The sequence below is a fragment of the Drosophila subpulchrella genome, chromosome 2L, assembly GCF_014743375.2.
Source record: "Drosophila subpulchrella strain 33 F10 #4 breed RU33 chromosome 2L, RU_Dsub_v1.1 Primary Assembly, whole genome shotgun sequence".
Classification (NCBI taxonomy): domain Eukaryota; kingdom Metazoa; phylum Arthropoda; class Insecta; order Diptera; family Drosophilidae; genus Drosophila; species Drosophila subpulchrella.
In genome coordinates, this window is record NC_050610.1 from 14,331,162 (window position 1) to 14,351,947 (window position 20,786).

At 35.9% G+C, this 20,786-nt stretch overlaps 2 protein-coding genes across 2 annotated transcripts; one reads left to right on the forward strand and one right to left on the reverse strand.

The window, feature by feature from the left end:
- The first annotated feature begins 8,235 nt into the window (after nt 1–8,235).
- LOC119548144 lies at nt 8,236–8,824 on the forward strand. The gene is made up of 3 exons (XM_037855242.1): nt 8,236–8,388; nt 8,447–8,614; nt 8,669–8,824. The coding sequence occupies exons 1-3, from the start codon at nt 8,236–8,238 to the stop codon at nt 8,822–8,824; spliced, it is 477 nt and encodes a 158-aa protein (XP_037711170.1).
- Nucleotides 8,825–19,343: 10,519 nt separating this feature from the next.
- LOC119547502 lies at nt 19,344–20,381 on the reverse strand. The gene has a single exon (XM_037854394.1). The coding sequence runs from the start codon at nt 20,255–20,257 to the stop codon at nt 19,502–19,504; it is 756 nt and encodes a 251-aa protein (XP_037710322.1). The 5' UTR covers nt 20,258–20,381; the 3' UTR covers nt 19,344–19,501.
- Nucleotides 20,382–20,786: the final 405 nt, after the last annotated feature.

The following is a 20,786-nucleotide window of genomic DNA, read 5'->3' on the forward strand; positions in this document are numbered from 1 at the left end:
GCTGGACGACCGCAAGCCAGTCCCTAAACATTGGCCCAAGGACTAAGGGGACCCAAGGACCGAAGGACCAAAAGACCAAAGACCAAAGACCGGTCCCGGTGATGGGGCACTGAGTAATATTTATTATCACAAAACATTTGTGCAAATGTCCTGGTCGCATAAGCAACGACGCTGTCGGCCAGTCCTTGGAGAACATTTATCTTATTATCTTTGCATATAGCGGCAGCAACAACGGCAACAATGTCGCATAAATAAGACTCAGCGCGGCAACAACAATGCGATGATGAGCAACATTAGGCAAGGACAAACAGGGCCAGGACCAAGGATTCAGCAGGGCTCAGGGAAAAACCAAAAGTCAAGTCAAGCCAACAGACCGCAGAGACAATAACAACAACAACAACAACAGCAAGAGCCTGAAAGTTGAAATTTTTGGCAAAAGCCTGGCCAACATGACAGTTAAGGAACGTTGGGGGAACAGGCCGCAAAAGTTGCTCATACGCCCCGTGCTTCCCCAAAAAATCACCCCTTTATCCTCCCATCCGGTATTTGATTTGCTTTGTTTTTCCCCAGCACACACATACACATGGCAACTTTTTGCCAGTGGCAAAAATTTTTTAATTGATTAAAGCCGCATTTGCATTGCGGCTTACAAGAAGCTTAACAATTTGCGTGTTCCCCCATATTATTTTTTGGGGCTTTCGCCTTTATTTTGGCTTGTTGTTTACTCTTGCAAAAAGTTGCAATTGAATTTGTTGTTGCGCTTGCCTTTTGCATTTGGCATTTTTTGGCCAAATGCAACTATGGTAATTAAAAATATACCCTAAGCAAATGGTACTCGTTGCAGCAAAAATTGTAAATGAAATATTTACACAATTCCTAAAGTGATACTGTTAAGCTCGTGGGGAAATATTTGGCTAGAAATATTTGTCGGTTTCGAAAATATTGAATGGAATTTCCATATTTGATAGGCTATGTGTTTGTTTTTGGCATGTGCAAAATATATTCTAGTTTATTTGGGACTTAATAACAATTTTTAGTATGTTAGTTTCAGTAACTGATTTTATGAATTCCTTTCCGCTAGAAAATAATATACAATTTTAAGCCTTTCATAGCTTACAGTTTCATATTTAAAAAATAATAAAATAAAAAAAGCAATCCTGTTGCTTTATATAATTATTTTCCGCATATGATTAAATCAACGTTTTGGAATTATATTTGTTTTGAGTAATGTTGACCATTACGGATTGTTAGGTAAATATAAAAAAAGGTTAACAACTATTCAAAATAGTGATATATATTTTGTTGTTTCTTTGGTTTCTATTTAATCATATAACTTTTATAAAATATTAAATTGTGTGTATTTTCTTATTGATCAAATTTACAATTCGATGGGTTCGGTCCAATTAACTATTGTATTGGTCAATTCACCCAATAGTTTTTTTGTGTGTATGTTGGCCATTTGCTTAAACAAGTTTTCATCAAATACTTTGACATTTTTTTGGGCCAAAAAAGAAAGAAGGAAGAGGTGAGGGAAGGGGCCAAACAAATGGCTCCCAAATTGCCCACGGGGATGGCAGCTAAGAAGTCGAGCACTCTCCTGGGTTCCTTTGGCCGGGCCTAAGCCAATCTGCTGCAAATGGAAAAATAATAAAATCAAAAGGCCAAAAAGCAAAGCAAAGCCAGAGCGAAACCGAAACACCGGAAACCCAGCCGATGGGGCAAGCGGAAACTTTCGCAATAAGCGAAACGAAAAACTTGGACTCATAATCAGGCGGTAAAGGTTGGGTATTTTCTTGTGGCTGCCAGTGATTTTGGCCCCAAGAATGGCTCTAGAAAATCGAAGAATGGGTTATTTTCCTTAACGATTTGCATTGATTTTGGCTTAGCTCCCAAGAGTTGTTGTGGGTTTATGTACAAAAAGATTATTTCAAGTTTAATTTAAAGTCGTAGTTACCAATATAGCCACTATTGTTTCATATAAAATAATTTCCTTTGTTTAAAAATAAAATTGTATTATCTTCTTTAGGCTTTTGTAAAAAAACCAAATGTATGCGTTTCCTGGAAATATATTTGCAATCCTAAAACCTCGGAGCTGTTTTTAAAACACCATCCGCTATGGCAAAAACAAACATAAACAAGCATGTAAAACATACAAAACATTTGGCAATTTTTATCAGCATTTCTGCTTACATTATTTTCATGGTTGCTGTTGCGCCATTTTACTAGATAAGTTTTCGCCATTTGTTGTTTTTCAATATTTGCTGTGGTTGCCCTGCAGTTACATTACATTCGCCATGTCTGGTGCTATAAAATAGGTTGGTAAAGGTTATTTCTTTATAAACATATCTATACTCTTTTGTGAAAGGGGATGCTGGAGTACCAAAACTTAACTTTATATTAACTACTTTCCTGGCTAAAGTTGATATTATCATCATATAATTTATCATACTAGCGTATTTAAAATGTTAATACATTTTATTTATAAAGTCGATGTATTTTAAGCGCAAATTATAACCTTTGGGTTTCAAATTTGATTATTTTCAATAATGTCTTTGTTGTGTTATTTATATTACAAATGTTTTGAGCTTATTAAAAAGTGTTAAGATTTTTTTTTGTTTAAATATATAATTTTTTAAAATAAAACAGTTTTTTTTTGCTATTTCTTTGATTGTGGAGTTTTTAATTTGAGATTTCACGTTTTTGCCATTGCTGCGTCGATTTTTCCTCTGCCATTCGAACAATTTCCGTTGTCAGTCGTGTGTTTTGTGTTTGTTTCGCTTCGCTACTAATTTTTGCCGCATGCTCGTGGACCAAAAAATTGCTGTTCCCATTGCCAATCCCGAGTGCCACGCCCCCTGCACCAGGGCATTTTGGCCCCCTAGCCCCGGCGTACGCGGCGTATGCGTGTTGGCCAACTTGTCGTTGTTGTTGTTGTGGGTTTTGTTGTCTGACAGTTGGCAGGAAAAATATTAACGATGCCACAGCGCTTTTAAAACACACATTCCCACATCTCCATATATAGTTGTTCCTTTTTCCGCTTTTGGTGCAAAATATTTACTATACTTTAACCGGTATTCTCGGTTGGTTATGTCCCTGTTTTTTCCGTTGTCGTTCGCACAGTTTTCAACTATTTTCGTAATTGCGGCGCATTGTCGCTGCCATTAGTTCTCTTTTACTATTTTTTTATTCAATATTTATTGCTCTTTTTCCCCTTGTTTATGTATTTAGTTCGAACTAACAATGTTTTAAGGATTTATGAATCTATTTTCGGCTGTTTTCGGTACACATAATTGAATGCTGTGTTAATGGCTTTAAAATTTTTAAGATCAAATTCATATTTTCTTAGCCACTGAAATTGGTAGTCAATTGTGGGCTTACTCAATAACCCAGGAAAAGAAAGATGAAATATTGGTAGTTTCGCAATTTTGGCTTGAGGGATATCAAGCATTTTTCGAGCGTAATTGAAATTCCATCGTTCTACCGATAAGGGAGAACTGAACCATCAGAGGACGTTGGGGAAATGCATGATAAGTTCTTCTGACACGGCCAATCATTTGGCCACGACTCAAATCCCCCTTCCCTTCGAAATCTCCATCGCCTCCACCGCATTTCTACGTGTTTCGCGTTGCAATTTCCAGCTGAGCTCATGTGCAAACGAGCAATTTTCGTCAGCCTGAAAGAAGAAACTCCAATGCTGTTTGAGTTTGATTTTGAGCTGCCGATGCAGCTTGCTTTCAATCAGCAAAGCTGATCGACAATTGAATGAAATGCGATTTGTTTCCGATGGGACAGGACGCAGGACCCTCGTTTTGCCGTCCTCCCAGGCCTCGTTTATTAATTTTCCAATTAGGGTAAGGGCAGCGGAGCCTAATTGGTCTCGTTTAATAAGAGATTGCGAATCATTTTCCCTTTTGCTGAACTGCACGGAAGGAAACTGCGAAAAATATCAGAGGGGTATTGGGTAATAATATTCAGATATTATATTCATTCATATTACTCGCAAAAAGTTATAGTGGATGAGTAAGTTTTTATTATGTATTGAATAAATGCCTTTTTTGTTAATATTGTACATTTCAAGGAACATATATATAGCAAGGACACGACAAAATCTGAATTAAAAAAAAGTGTACATTGTATTTATGTTATAATATATTATATTATATTTATACCTTATACAAGAAAATTCAATTTTATAACCGCAAGGTTCATTAAATGTTGTACAATTTCTTAGCACTATTGCCTAATGCATTATAAATATGATTTTTTTCTTATAATTTATTATATTCATTATTTTCCATAATCAGAACTTACAAAAAATGTTCCGCAGTGTAAGACCTATCGTTAAACGATTCCACAACGTATATGGAGCATTTGCTTCGCATTATTTAGGTGGAAGCTAACTTTGAAGCATTTCGTAGCTGTTCTGGAGTATCCAATGAAACTGCATTTAATCCAATGTCTGATCATTCTGTTCTTCTGCAGTTGTTCCACCATGGCCGACTACAAAAAGCTACGGTGCACATGGCAAACGCAGGCCAAGTGTGTTATTTGGAAGGGCAAAAAACTTTGCGCCTGCCGTCCTATATATCTGAACAAAACCTATCGCGATTGTCCACCCAGTATGAAGTACTCCTGCAAAGAAGTAGCCCATGGTCCCGATTGTAGATGCTATCGTGTGAGTTAAGTTTCTAAAAACTTAAAGGTGTTTCTACATTTGAATTTAATAAAATATTTTTATAAATAAGTTATTAAATATTAATTATGTGCATGTTTAAGTCTAATCGTAGAGTTCTTGGGTCTATTGAAAGTTTTAAGAACTCAAACATTTCTGTAATCCCCAACAACCCAAAATATAAAGTATGATTATCATTGGTTAAATAAAATATTTCTTTAATAAAAAGATTGCCCTTCGAATCTTATTAAAAGGTCTTACATTTGCCACGCTTTGTATACAATTCGATCCACCTGGTAGCTAACATTTGGGTTCTGAACTGTTATTTGTTGGTTGACGGTTGGGAATGCGATCGTTTCTATGGCTGTTTATTCTCGGATGCTGGTGGCATTTAGCTTTGGGTGCAAAACCTCTTAAATGCACCTGGTGGGAGCAACACAAGTGTGTCTTTTACCAGGGAAGGTTGATTTGTCGATGTCGTCCAATCACCGATAAGGATAAACGCTTCTGTCCCGAAGGAATGATATACGAATGCAGAGAGTTTCAGTTTGGTCCCGATTGTAGATGCTATCGGGAAAAGCATGTACCACTTAAAAAACAACTTATATAATTATTAGAAGTAATTTCGCAATTCATTTGTAAATTTGTAGTTTGCTTTATAAATTTTCTATGTATTTATCTTTAAAAAAATGTTATGGTGCCCCGAGTAAATTTGAAATTTGAAATGGTAATCCAAACTATTATGTTTTCACTTTTGTTTGAAATATTCAACACCCATTTTTTTGCACTTCCTGCACTTAATGGCCAAAGGTTGGGTTGGGTTATATATGTTTGCCAGCCGATTGGCAAAAGTTTTAATTTATTTAGTTCGGCACTAAAATTCAATTATGCCGGTCTGCATACTACAGTTCTTATCTTCCCCGGGGACTTTTCCTCACTCTATTTTCCCCAACCCACGTAGTTTTCGAAATGTTAAAGCTCTCGCATTACGCATACGCCGCATGGGCTTTGTTCAATGTGCGTGTGTGTGGCTTTTGTCGGTGCTTGGGAAGGAGTATGCAATATTGTTATGGCTTGCGATGCGGTTCATTTCGTTAATGCACCTCATCTGGGTCGGCCTATTATTCACGGCTGCATTGTGAAATGACAATTCCTCCGAGTTTGTATCTCTGTGCGGGTGTATCTGTGTGTGGGGAAACCGTGCATGTGTGTAACAGATACCACTGTGTACGTGCTTTTGTTGCCTGGCAGGCTTTTTGTTTTGGGAAAACTAAGCCATCGATGATGGGCTTGCCGCCGAAATAACGGGCAACCATCTGGAATTTAGACGTTTTCGACCAGGTCTCAAAATTTGCATTAAAGTTAGAGAACAATACGAAACAATGGTGCAAAATTGTAACACAGTATTCAGTCATTTTTAATCTCACTGGAATTTGAATTTAGTTTGTTATACTTCTATATTTGTATTTAAAAACACTACTTTTGCGTTGTACAACTAATAAATTTTATATTTAAAAGCCAAATTTTTTAAATTATTAGATTAATATATTTAAAATTAAATTTATCAAATATATCATAATTCATATCCACGAAATGCCAGAAAAGCTTCAAAAACGTATGTGGTTTGGAGATACGTATTTATTTTCTATTGTATCCTTGTCTTTAATATAACACAAGCTTGTTGATTAAATTTCTGATCTGAGTTTTAAAACGAATGACAAAAAAATGGAAATGAATTTAAAACAACCATTAAAATAATAATGAATTGTCTGCTGAAGGGTACATCTCTTTTTCTTTCTGCTGATGGCACCTTATATGCATTTTCCTCTGCATCAGGCTCATATATCGTGGTTTATGAATGCGAGTGTAACCGGGCCATTGTGTTAATGAAATTTTCGTGGCCGTGTGCGTGGAAAAAAGGGCTTTCAATAAATAAAATGCAGGGCCAGTGGTCGTGTGCTTAAGCATAATTACGCGTTAAAAAATTACAATAATTTTTAATTAACATAGCGAGCAGGTAAAACTTGCGTCCAGGTAAATGAAAGAAAAATACGAGAGAGCTATTTATAATTGCCCATTATGCAAATGCACTTGCTTCAAGGGAAAGAAGGGAAGCTTGTGAAAAACCAATGGAAATAAAACCAATTAAACTAAATGTGTGGCTTAAATATATTTTATACACAAAACAAATGGGAGAATTGTGTGAAGAAAAGGGATTTGCCATTTGGGATTTGGCCGAGGTTGCAGTTTGCTCGAGGATTGCATTTCCTCCACTCAAGAGAAAGTCCTTTTTCCTTTCCTCAATTGTCAAGGAGCACTTTCGAGGCAGCCACGCCCCTCACTAATTTTATCTATTTCTTGCACTTTGGCCAAAAAGCAATTGTCTTAGACAACGTTTCATCATCCAGGCAGACGGTGCCGCCCTCAAGTGGAAAATGGGGGGTTGGAAAAGCGGTGTGGTGGGTGGAAAAAGGGGCTGCTGGGGGATCGGGTGAAGGGTACTTCAGCTTGAGCTTGTTGAAAATCAATTTCTTGCATCATTGTTTGCCAAGTGAAGTGCACTGGAAAATTTCTTCGTAGCCAACGGAGCAGCGCTACCCATTCTTACCAACTCGCTCTGATTTCTCCTCTGGCCGTATTAAGAATCAACGTCATATTGATGCATCGAGTGGCAAAGCCAAATGAAAGCAATTAAGCTGCTCAACTTTTCGACTTCGTCTACGGATGGGTTTATCTGGAATGGGGTGTTGGCCGAATGGGTTTGAAAAGGTGTTAGTAACCCCTCCTCAAAGGTTCATTTTCCTTTGCCTGATTACTTTTGGCCAATTGCCGGCGTTGTTGCCCTGGACCAAAAGCCTGCCTCGGCTCTAACGAATCGTAATAAAGGAATTAGCCAGGGTAAAAGTCCTGGTCATGTGAAGCTGTGAGATTTTAGCTTTCCATTCTCTGCAACAATACCTGGATACAGTCAGGGTCACATAAATGGGGGACAAGGGGCTAGGGGAAGACCGAACGTGTTCTAGCCCTAGCTTTAAAATTTGCATTTGGCGTGTACCTTGTACTCTTCGAAAGGGCTTAAGTACTTACGTAAAAAATCAGGCTTTAAGGCTATAATAATGTGTGCAGTCATACAACTGATAATTGTCACTTATGACCGATTTGGTTAATATCTGTTTGCTCAAATAAATTAGACAATGACAAATCACACCCTGAAAATAGAATATTTATATAATCGATGATCCACAAACATATAACATTTCTGTTGTATAATAATTCTGTTTAATAGTTCCTAAAACTCACTAAGCTGATTTTTCCCCATTTAGCGGGCAGAGTCATTAGATGATTTCGAGATAATGAAAAATACGGGCTTTTTTAATCGATATAATTATTGCCGAACATAAATTGGTTATCGTTCATTGACAATGAAGCGGTGCATCGTCGAAGATGGGTTTTCATATTCGTCTCGTTCAATTTGTTATTTTTTTGTATTTAATAAAACAAGTAAGAAATATTTTTTAAAAATGAAAAAAAATTAAGATCGCATTTGAATGGTGTTCCAGGTTATGTCCAAAGTGGAGTTTACCAACGTTGAGTGCATTACCCATGACCCTGATTTCGCCGAGTTTGACTATTGCCTACTAAAATCAGTAAATCGCACATATAAGTATTTATCCGTCAAAGTGAAGTTGCTAAAAAAGCCCGTCACCAAAATAAAAGTTTGTAAATCTATATTAATTTATACTATTTATTACCATTAAATTGTCTTTCTTTCAGGCTAACGTGTCAATATTTCAGAGATTAAATGGCTATAAACCGTTTCTCTACAACGTTACAGTCGATGCCTGCAAATATTTAAAAAACCAGAAATCTAATCCAGTTGCTGGTTACATTTACAGTTTATTCAGAAGTCACTCCAACATGAATCATTCTTGTCCCTATGATGTAAGTCTGATTATTATTAACAAATCTCTGTACGAATACCCTGTTTGCTTGCAGCACGATATTATTTTGGACAAACTCAACACCAATTTTCTAGATACAAAACTAACAGATGTTCTTCCATTTCCTCATGGCGGTTATCTTTTTCATTCCAATTGGTTTGCCTACGATATTAACCGTGCTACTGTCAACATGTATCTTACAATATCTTGAATGCAAAAAACCACTTTTTGAAATGTTGAAAAGATTTGCTTGGTTTTAAATGAGTAATTATGACTAGCAGTTAAGTTTGGAAATTATACTAAAGGCTAATCCATTTTTAATATAGGACACACCAATCTGGGACTGACTTAATATGATTGTTTAAATAATATAATGTTTTAATCTACGTGTGTATATATATTAAATATGTTGAACGAATTTTATAATTTGAGTGTAAATATAGGAATACCAATTATTCACAGTCTAATGGTTGCGATCCACAGTGGGGTACTTCTAAGGTGTATCCCTGGCTATAAGAATAAAAACCGCTTGGCAAAGAGTATCTTAACTCAGCATTAAGCTTATAGCTTCCTTTGCTGCTATTTTTATTGCTAACACCGCCATTCATTTTGTTGCACTAATTTGAGGAACACAAGCGCCAATTTCTTTTCGGGAAACAAGCGAACGGACAAATTTGCTCTAGACATCCTGTTCCCAGTGCCTTCTTCTTCGTCCTGGGCGAAAAAGTTGTAATTCTATTTTCGAAATTCGTTTAGTCCTCTGTTTGCGCAAGAATCCGTTATTTTCTTTGTGTGCCGAACCCCTTCCAAAAGACCCGTCCCTGTCACCCGAAAACACGAAATGAAGTTGCAAACTTTTCACTCTTTACTCATTTTTGTTTCGTCATTTTCGTGTATACACTCAGGGAAAAACACCGTGCTAAAAACAAGTACAAACAGCCTTGATTTAAGAAAAATTGCATGCTTAACATTTAAGAACGTTCGTGCTCAAAAAATTCTCATATTGAGCACTTTTTGGAATTTTAATGTGTGCCAACTGTAATAATTCCCAACTGTTTATTCTGAAAGTACTCGGTATATAAGGCGCATAAATTAGACGGTGTTAATGCCCGTGAGCGGCAAGTCGTAAGTAAACTTAAAATATTAATATTATTTATATATATCTCATTTATTTCGTTTCAGTTTCCAATACTAATTTCTCTTACTAGCATAAAATAAAAACTCATTTTAATTTCATAATATTTATATATTGATTTAAGAACTATTCGTCCTTAAATCATGCCTGCAACTTTCTTACTTTATTATTAAATCGTTCTTGTTTTTAGTCCCAATATGACTTGATTTAAGAATTATTCATACTTGATTGAAGACCGAAAGGTTCTTAAATCTAGTATTTTCGGTCTTGAAAATTCGTGCTCGAAAGAAGTATTTTGTTCTCGGGTTCTGTATTATCCATGCTTGGCGAAGTTTTGACACCGAAAATACTAGGTTCAAGCACGAAATACTTGATTTTTTTTCTGAGTGTACCCTTGTAAAAGTAAGATCATATCATACAGAATTTTAAGTTTACCAATAATCTGTTAAATTATTTCTAATAGAATACTATTCAAAATAAATATAATATATAATATAAAATATTATACTTTTGGAACTAACAATTATTTATTTTTTTTAGGGTATTTGAAATATTGCTTTAACACTAGACTTTCTTTTCTTGTTGTTTCTACATTTTCCTTTCTTTTTTAGTTGGAAACCTTCGTTTAGTTTGGCCATGCGTAGATCGGGGAGGTCCAAAGGCGACAGATAGGACTGGATGGTCTTTCGGGGGTGGCTCCCTGGGTGGTTCAGTGGGTGGTGCAGAGGTACCAGTATCGGTGGGTCGTCTCAACCGCCGCTGTCATGTCATCATGTTGATGAAGCAACCGGATGATGAATGGACGTGCGCCACAGTGGAGCTTCAATTGATGCAATCAGCGTAAAGTGACAGTTTTTTTACCAGCTCCCCTGTTTGTCTTTTTTTTATTCGTTTTTCGCTATCCTAAAGGTTCTGGGTTGTTGTTAGTGGGTTGTGTTGCATATCGCACGTTGTTCGGTTTGTTAGTTGTCCGCGTTTTTGCTGTGGTATGTGTTATTGTTGTTGTTGCCACTGGTTATTTGACTGGCGGTTTGATGAGTTCGATGCGATTCGTTTGGGTTATTTTTCCCCCTTTGAGGTAAGGGGTTCAATGGGTTGGTCCAAAGTTTCAGAAACTAAATTAAAATGTTAGCAAACGAGTTTTAAATTTTTGTGCAAATGTTTTTTTATGTAAGAATACAGCGGCAAGGTTAATACATATCCCCAAAACTAATATAAAATAATTACAGAAAGTCATTTTCTTTTCCCTCATTTCTATTCTTTCATAATGATCTACTCTACATTTTCACTTCATACAGAGCATCCAGTTTTCAATCTCAAAACATAGTAGTCTGACCCAAAAAAAAAACTAACCAATCAAATCAACTGCTTAGCTAACCAAAGGAACTATACCTATAAAGTAATCTCCATTATCGGAAATCAGGATAAACGACATTTTTCTCCTTTTTGTCCGAGGCAATCGAAAAATATGAAAAGCTTAAAAAAAAGTTATTATATTGTTTGACCAGTGCTTTTTTCTGCTGCCTTCGCTATCTGCAGCACAACAAATTCAACTTTTCTGTGCGATATGAAGAAAATAGAAATTGCTTTTTGGTCAAATACACACTAGTGGAAATCGCAATGAAAAATGGGAGGAAAAAGAAAACCGGGACAAACAGCAAAAAAAAAAAATGGAAATTAAGTTGCCACAAAGCAGATATCCAAGAGGCAAGCGGCAGTCGGCCTGAATAAATGCACGAAATCAGCATAATGTAATGGAAACAATTTTTATGACAACAGACCGAACGAAACCAACATCAGATGGGATCGGTTGGGAACTGGCCATGGCCATGGAAGGATGTCCTCTTCCTGGGGCACTGAATCAAGTCCCTGCTTTTGGATCCGGACCAATGTCAGCGTAAAACTGACAAATTAGCATTTTTTCCATTTTCCGGACCCGCCCATTCTGCCCTCCCCCCTCCCTACTCGCCAAACTCCCCGCCGACTAAATATTTGTCCGGCGACCGCAGCTCAGAAAATATATATATAAAAAGAGTGACTGGTAAAATAGTTGAGTTGAGTTATTTTTGCAGCTGACCTAATTTTATAATGGAAAACTTGCGATAAGTCGGACATCACAAAAAAGTGCGGATAAATGGGGAAGGCAAGGCTTTTGATACACTTGCAGATGGAATACTATAAAGTATATTGTAAAAACTATATGATGCTGCAAGCCAAAAATATACGGATTCAATTGTACAATTATTGCAGTTAAATATTATAACATATATTATATTGCAAGGGTTGTTAAAAAGCTCACTACAAAATATAATTGGATAATTTAAAAATATAATTTGTAAATTTTATACAGTGTCTTGTAGTGGTTTTGAAGATAAAATATATTTCGTGAAATAAATTTATATATTTCAAAAATTGTTATAGGACTATGATATTCTCGGATACCCTTATCAAGGGTATGGGGAGAAACTACTAAAAGGGCGACGGGAAAAAATTGAAGGCAATAGATGGAGATGATAAGGGAGCCGGAGCTCAAGATGGTGATGGAGGATGGAAGAGCTCCAGGCAAATAAATAGCCGCTTGGCCCTGTTCTGCTGCCTTTTCATTTCATTTCATTGCTTAGAGCGAATGAGAGCTAGGCGGACAAATAAATCTCTTTTGTGTGGACCTGAATTTAATTTCCACATGCTCATGAATAATTTTCAAATTTTCAAATTCAGTAAAACGTAAAGCGTATTTCCGGCGCCCCTTTTTACAGGTCACCCCCCGCCAGGACGACGACTGCGACAGCTACAGGGACTGGCACTCATCTCATGCTCAGTCCTTTTAGTCCTTTTTGGGCATAAAAAGTTATGTCAGCAGAAGATATATGGCCATATTAGGAGGTCTCCGCATATCCTCCGCCATCCACCTGCTGAGATTTCAGCCTTCAAAGTCCTTTCCATGAGTTATTTTCGCCAGATTTGCTCGAAAAAAAAATAAATAAAGAGATCCGGCTCGAAATGAACTGGAATACCTTTGAATGCAAAAAAACCCTTTATTATTTTTGTACGCTTATTTTGCGGTTTAAAAAACTGTAGCCATAACTTACAACCACTTATTATATCTTTAATGGCCCTCTGCAACGACCGTGTTCGGTTCATTTAAAATTATTTAAAATACTCACCATTAAATGGAATATATTTCATGTGGCACTTCAATTAATGCGAATGTTGCAAGTGACAAAACTACGATAATTGCACGGCTGAGAGCGTTCACCACCATCAATTTTAATGGCCCAGACAGACAGGTGAGATCCATAACTATAAATGAGTGTCGACTTAATAGAAAATTGAGGTTAATTAAAATTTTTAATTGGAAACAAATTGTTTGGGTGTCGCAAAAATCAAAGTAATTAAAGCTTACATGTCTGCAGTTTGTAAAAGAAATTTTTTTTTTAATAACATACATTTCGCTTGCTTGTTTAAATTATAGCCAAGTCTATGCATTTATGTACATTTTCGCATTACATATTAAAATAATTTTAAACTATTGTATATATCAAAAAATGTATTCAATGTTTTTATGCACATATAAATCGAAAAATCGATTAAAATGTTGGCAAATAAGGTCTCTTTTTTAAATAACTTTTACTATTCTTCAAATTAAAATAGAACCTTCAGTGAATATTTATCAGTAATTTCGGCACTTCTTCTTTAAATTCATTTTAAAAGTCTTTCAGTAATGTTGCGCAGCTTTTACGTCCAGAACTGCATGCGAATTATAATTAATAAAAATAAACTTGGTTAATAAGAACGGAATTTCTTTAAGCTGAGTTATTTGGTTAACCATAATGGGACTGAAAAGGAAAAATATTAACAACATTTCAGCTAATGAGAAGAAAAAGCTGAAAAATATCCATTTTATTTACCAAATTTTATTCAGAAATATTAAAGAGGCAAACAAAATTTATAACCCACTTATATAAAAAATGGACCCACACTATTTTATCCACAAATAAACCCTATAAAAATTAGTTTAGCTTAAATATTTGGCTATTAAACCTTAAATAATCGGCAACAACAGTCTTTACTTTGGATGGTGTGGATTGTGTTCCACTTTGCTTTGACAAGTGGGCATAAAATAATACTCGGCAAAATGAGGCAACATATTTATGAACTGCTGACGTGGGCAATCGGCAAAGAGGAAAATAAACAGGCGGCGAAAGGGAGCAATGGGGTGCGTGAAGCCCACTTCAGTGCATTTATTTTGCGAATTTCATTTATCAGCGAACTCTTCAGACGTCAGAGCATCTGGAAAATCCCCATTTTCCCCACTGGTTCTAGGAAATCAAGGACCACAAGGAAGCTTATGGTGGCAAATCCTATTGTCGTCATATTGACATAACCGCAGAACCATCCGCACCCCGAAAATAATCCACCGCAAGAACCATTCCCTCCATTTTCCATCTGCTTTGCCCCACCCACCATTCATCTTCCTGGACATTTTGGAACGAAACAACTCGGGACAGTCCTTAGTCCTTGGTCCTTTGGACCCTCCTTGCGGTCGCTTGGCCTCATTGAAAGTCGAGCTGAAAGTGCCAGCCCCAAGTGCAATGTAGTCAAAAATCCACTTGCATATGTTGCACTTTTTCGACCACTTCCTGTTTATCAGAAAGAAGCTATTTATACCTTTGGCCAAAAATATAATTCCCATTTGAATAATTTACTTTAATTATTATTATTTTATTCTGTTTTTGATATTTTCAGTTTAGTAATAATAACAAAATATTACAAATTGTCATAGCCTAACAATATATTCGTACATTAAAAAGGTATTTAATTCTTTAAATAACTAAAATATAATTATAGTAATCAAAATAATGATAATTTAATATTTTTAAGATACCTTATATTAGCTAGAAATACCTTAAGTTAATATGCTTATTGCAATTGAATGTTGTCGAATATCGTAAAATTATCCTCCGAGTCCTTACTGGTACTTCTGGCTGCTGTTCCCTTAGTCCTTCCCGTTGGAAATCCTCTTACTCCTTCACTTCCTGTCGCCACTCCTTGGCATCCTCGTCCTTTTTCTGTTGTGTGTATCTCACGCTTCAGGGGCTTAAGTTCCGTACTTGGCGCGACTTATCTTTTACAGCGACTTGTTTGCAAAATGACAAAATGAATGGTGCGGTCAGCAGCTCTTCATCTTGCTGCTCGAGGTTCCTCCATTATCCTTGGCGCTTCATTGGATTCCTCAGAATTTCGTCAGAATTCACTTGGATTTACGATAAGGATTTTCCTACACAAAATGGTACACAATGCAATGTCAAATGAATTGGGGAAAAATGAAGCAAACATCGGGTTCTGTATAAAAATATTGGTGTGTTTGTGATGGATTTGATATGTATGGTTGTCGGGGAGATAAAGTATCTATATTTTTAGACATTTATAAAGTTTTGTTAGATAGTTATCTTATAATGATGGGTTCTTAGCCAGTTCTTTTAATTTATATCATTATGTATTATGACCTTTTTATTCTGAGTTGTTTTTTTTTTTTAATTTATTTATTTCAATACGAATTTATATTATAATTAGTTATTTTATAATAGTTACAAACTACTTGCTAACAGAGGAAATGAGCAATATCAACTGAAGGCCTTGAGCCCATATGGTGTTTAATAATTCTAAGAAAAACATAATAACATTGGAATAACATTCTTTTGAAAACTTACGATTTGCGAAAACATTTTTTATTGCAGCCATTAAGGAAATATTTTTAGCGCAGAAATGCCAATAGATAAAGTTCATATTTTTCCAAACCAAGTGTGGCACAATTTGACCATCATATAAATTTGCGGCAGGCCGCACACACTTTTTATTCGAGGCCAAAATGCAAAGTGTGCGCCATCATGTTGCCAACGATTCTGGATAGTCCCCCTTTCACGAATGACTGGGGACCCGAGCTCAGATCCTGATGAGGAATGAGGAACGAGGCTGGAATCCAGCGTGCTGGTCATGTCGTAATTAGCAGTGCCCGACGTTGCCGGCGATAATTAATGACGTTGGTCACGTTGGTTTCATGTCGATTTCATTTCATGACACGGCCGCAGGCACATTCCTCCCCCAGCCACCCAAAACCACCTTAATCCACCCACACCCACATCCACTTCACCCCGCTGCGGTAATTTGTCAAGCGTTCCCATTGAAAAATAAAGAAAAACTGCTTCGACCTCGACGACTGCATGTAAATCTACATTAAATTGAATTTCGCTTGGCCAGAAAAAAATGCGATAGAGTTTGGCTTTTTTTATTTTATTTTTCACTTCTGCTCCATTTCGCCGGGCCTTCATTAAACACTGACCATTTTGAAATTCAATGCAATTTGAACTTTCAATTCAGTTGAGTTGAGTTCAGCTCGATTCGATTCGATTCGATTGGATTCGATTCGTTTCGGGCTGCGCATAATTGAATAATTTATGGACGTGCCGGGCCAAAATTGTCTTTGATCAAGTTTGGCCAGCGAAGCGGGTTCTTTTTTACAAGTCCATTTTATCTTATTTTGTAATCTTTCTTTTAAATCCTTAAAAAAAAGAATATTAAATATTCTGTTAAGATTTATGTAATCAGTCTATAGATATATAACCAATCTTCATTATATAATGGTTCTCAAAAAAAACTTACAAAGTAGTTATTGCAACATATTTAACATTTTTTGAATAGATTTAAGGTAGAAAATAAATATTTTATTCCACAGAAGGTAATTTTTTTTTTCCAAATATTAAAGGTAAACTAAAACAAGTATTGCTCATTTACCTAATTCCTGTGCAAAATTCCAACTTTACACTTAGATGATTTCATAAATTAAACGCTCGAATGCTCAGATTATTTATTGTACCACATTCCTAGTCCACTCTTCAGACATTTTATTAATTGTAGTTTGTTCCAGGGGGCTATTTGCATATCACTTGATTTGCCAAATTTTCTGAATAGACTGTGGACGAAGCAGTCGAGTTGATTAGAGTGCAAATGCCAACGCAGCTTGTTAACTAATTGAGTGACCATTTCATACCCACTCCACATGGCTATAAAATTAATTAAATTCAATTTGTTTGATAGTCCGCGTTCATAGAGTTTCATCGAAATCGAAGCAATAGATTAAAAACCCGGGGATCAAGCGAAATACCACTGAATAATGGAAACTGTTTGATTTTCTTGAGCGTAGCTCATGTATTTGCCATTGCCAGAATTTCATCAAATATTTGCATATAATACATCGCTGACTGTGTGTGCTTGTGCGAATATTTAATCGGTAAATACTTAATGCTCTTAGTCGAAATGCACTCGACATGAAAATGAGTTATTTGCTTTCCCGAAATGCAGAAAATTGTCTGCATAGCAGTAATTTCGCCATTTGGTCTTATTTGGATGACGATAAAGTGCATTTTGATAAATCCTAACTGCTTTTGATAATCTGTTAAATCGACTTAGGGGTATTATTCTCTTTTATTACTTATCCGGGTTTTATAATCCAGATTATTGAATTTTCAGCTCACAAAAAGACAGTGAAATATTTATAAAGAATAATCTTTAAAAAATTAATCAAAACCAATCACACAATTTTCAAATATTAACCTATTATTTTAATATGTTCACCTCAATTCAGTCAGCAAAACAACATGCAGTTATTTATTTATTAATGCTTTTATTTAGTTTATAACATAATATTAACCTTAACCTAAACATCAACCTAGTTCAACTCCAGTTGTTAGAAATAGCTTTATTTTTTAATAAATCACTTGTATAAATACAGTTTTTAAATATCTTTTTACCCATAAGTTAAAAATCACATCGAACCGAATTATCGCAATGCCATTTTCATCCCTTCGTTAACCATTCCTGCTGGCCAAGATTATTTGCATAGTTCAACTTCATTAGAATGCAGACCGATGTTGGCAAATAACAATCAAGGATCTAAAAATGCAGTGCATACATAAAGTACATAAAAAAGGTTTCCCATAATTTCCATAAATTCAGCTTTGCAGGATACTATATTTTCATAACTGGATTAAGTTGAATATTTATCTTAGCTATTGTCCATAGTTTTACAGATTAATTGTGCTTGCATTTTTAGTGACGTTAATGTTCTGTGTGCCAATTGTTTCATTTTTTTTTTAAATATAATATTATATGTTGACCATTCATCACTGTTCACTCGTATTTCGTTGTCATCAACCACTGGCTACAGCTGGTTGAAGGGGACCAAATGCTTGAAAAAGTAGATCTGACCCGATGTCAACCAGCTACACACAGCGTTGCAGGTAAAGATTTTTAAATATCGCGAAATTCAATCAGACTTCAATTGTCCACTATTTGCATTTCATTAAGCACGTTTTGTTAAGCATTCAGTTCGGTAATATCGATGCTCCGACAGTCGCATAAATCAATTCCCACTAATTACGCGCCATTGTTATGAACGATTTTATTATTATTTTTTCTTGAATGAGAAAAATTAATTGAATAAAATATGCATGCGCACAAGCAGTAAATCACCTGGCATCGAACAGCAGACACTGACAGTTCTTGTTGAAAAATATTTGCTATAGTTAGATACCTTAGATACCCTAAATATACTCACCTTAATATTCGATTTCTAAATTAACCTTCAGACGCTTATGATTCTTTATTGGTATTTAGGGTTTATAATACATTCATTTAAGTTAAGAGAACGAATAGGAAACTCTTTTACACTTTTAAGTTATCTAATTCCTTAAATGTTATCACAATTGCTTTAAATAAAAATCATATATTTAATTTTTTCCGCTATTTTTGTATATCCTACCATTTTTTCTAATTCCTGAGTTAAAATAGATCATTTTTATTTATGGTAAAGTATTTAAATGTAATACTCTTGTTTCAATAAACTATTCCCTGAGCACACAAATCGCTTTATCAGATATTCCGCAATTTAATTTGCCAGCTTTAATGGTTTGTCACTACCAGGATCGTATATCCTGCTCTATATCTATATATATCCTCTCTTTCAGCCACTCATTCATCCAATTGTTGTTTTCCATGCGGCACATTAGCTTCATTTGTTCTATTGTTTTGATTATGATTTACAATGCCCAATGCGCAGCTTTTGTTGCTTTTCTGAATGAGCAGTTTGTGTGTGTGTGTGTGTTGGTAGGTGTGTGAGAGTGTGGGTGCCCACATGGCTGTGTGCGTGAATTTATGTTGAACAAAGCAAAATACATTTGCATAGGGAAAAAGTAAGAGAGAGTGAGGCATTTGGACCACACAATAAATTTCATTTAAGCCCTGCAGAAACATTACCCACTATTTGAATGGTGCCTTTGTGCAGTGGTTTTTTTGTTTCTGCAAAACTCTCACTAAAGTGTTATTAACGCTCATTAGGCTCTGGGGTCTAAATCCCTTTAGGAGGAAAACTCTAGCACTTTTTAATTATATGTAAATTTAAATTTAGTTGGACATTAGATATTTCCTTTCCATATGCTAATATTCCACTGATAAAACGTATCTTAAATTTTTATTTAATAATTAAAGCACAGAATTCTTTTTTTAAATCATAATTGTAATAAACAAGAAAAGCAATAAATTTAGATTTATTAACTAACGTAACATTTGTATTCACAGTATTCCAACATAATTTTAGAAGATATGTTTGCTGAAATTTAATGATCACCTTGTAAAAAACTTGAAAATTTAGGATCGACATAGTTCGGCTTGTATGAAATAGTTCAAATCGGGCTTAGCTTATCCCTCTCGCTTAAGGTTTGAGCTGCCAGTTGGATTTGGGTTCTGGCCAAAGGATTGGTTGGGAAAGAAGTGCTCCTCCAGTTTCTGCACACCCTCAGGAGTGCTCAAATCAAAGGCGAATTTTAGGTATTTGTCAAAATAGTTCTTGGTGCGGTTGGTGCTAGAACGGGTAGAACGATGACTGAGATTGGGTGATTTATCGGCTCCCTTTGTTTTGGGTTCCTTGGGTTCTTTTAGTTCCTTAGGTTCCCTGGGTTCCCTGGGTTCCTTGTGTTCTCTGGGCTCCCTAGACTCCTTGGGTTCCTTCAAGCCTCGGGCTTCCTTGGGTTCCTTGTATACCTTGAAATCTTTGGTTTCCTTGAGCTCCTTTATCTCCTTGGTTGTCAGTTTTTGAAAACTAGCTGTGGTCACTGGAGGCCGAATAGTTTTGGATGGTTCGTTGCTTAGATGAACCCTGCTTTGGTGTTTGGGAGCCACTGCTGCATTGCCTCCACCGGCAACTCTGACCGCGTTTTTGGAGGCCTGAGCCATATCGAAATGATTACACATCCTGCTCATGTCGTGAACGATATCCTTTGGTGGTTCTGGCATCTGCTGTTTGGATGTCTTGGTGCGTCGAACGTTGCTCATCTTGGGAATCTTCTCTTTGGGCAGTCCGTACTCGTTGTCCTGCTGTCGATATGCCTGGGTCATCGAGGGTTTATCCATACGAGTGGATTTCGCCTTGCGGATTACTGTTGGATTGTGCGACATTTTTATTTGAGCGTTGCAAGGAACTATGGACTGCAACAAATAAGGGAAACAGTTAGCGGAACTTATTGTAAAAAAACTAATGTAGAAATGAGGCAGAGAGGGTTACACTATTTGAAGCCAAATTCAAGGATTATATGAAATGTGTTTTAGGGAGATATTACTTACAAGGTTTTGCTATATAATCATTTTTGGGAAAATGCAGGTCTGTTGTTTTATAGCAAATAATATAAAGGGACAGGGAATTTTATTTACTATTTATTGTACTGAGATAAGGAATTCACCCGTAAAATTCTTCTAAAAAAGCTAATAATCCTTCGTGAATACATTTATTTTTCTCTCTTTTAAGCACGACAAAAAGTCAAAGCTTAAAATGCGAGTAATATACCAAAGAGAAATGTGAAAGAGAAATGCAGAGATAAAAAGACTTTATTTTTGTTGGATTACTTTTTCGGGACAGCTGCTAAAGTGAAAGAAACAACAACAACAAAAACAATTAATTCCGGATAAACACATTTTATAATTAAAAAAT

Coding starts and splice junctions, on each gene's coding strand:
- LOC119547502 (XM_037854394.1), bottom strand. CDS start 20,257: ATGTCGCACAATCCAACAGTAATCCGCAAGGCGAAATCCACTCGTATG.
- LOC119548144 (XM_037855242.1), top strand. CDS start 8,236: ATGTCCAAAGTGGAGTTTACCAACGTTGAGTGCATTACCCATGACCCT. Junction 8,389..8,446: donor AGCCCGTCACCAAAATAAAA/GTTTGTAAATCT, acceptor TCTTTCTTTCAG/GCTAACGTGTCAATATTTCA. Junction 8,615..8,668: donor ATCATTCTTGTCCCTATGAT/GTAAGTCTGATT, acceptor GTTTGCTTGCAG/CACGATATTATTTTGGACAA.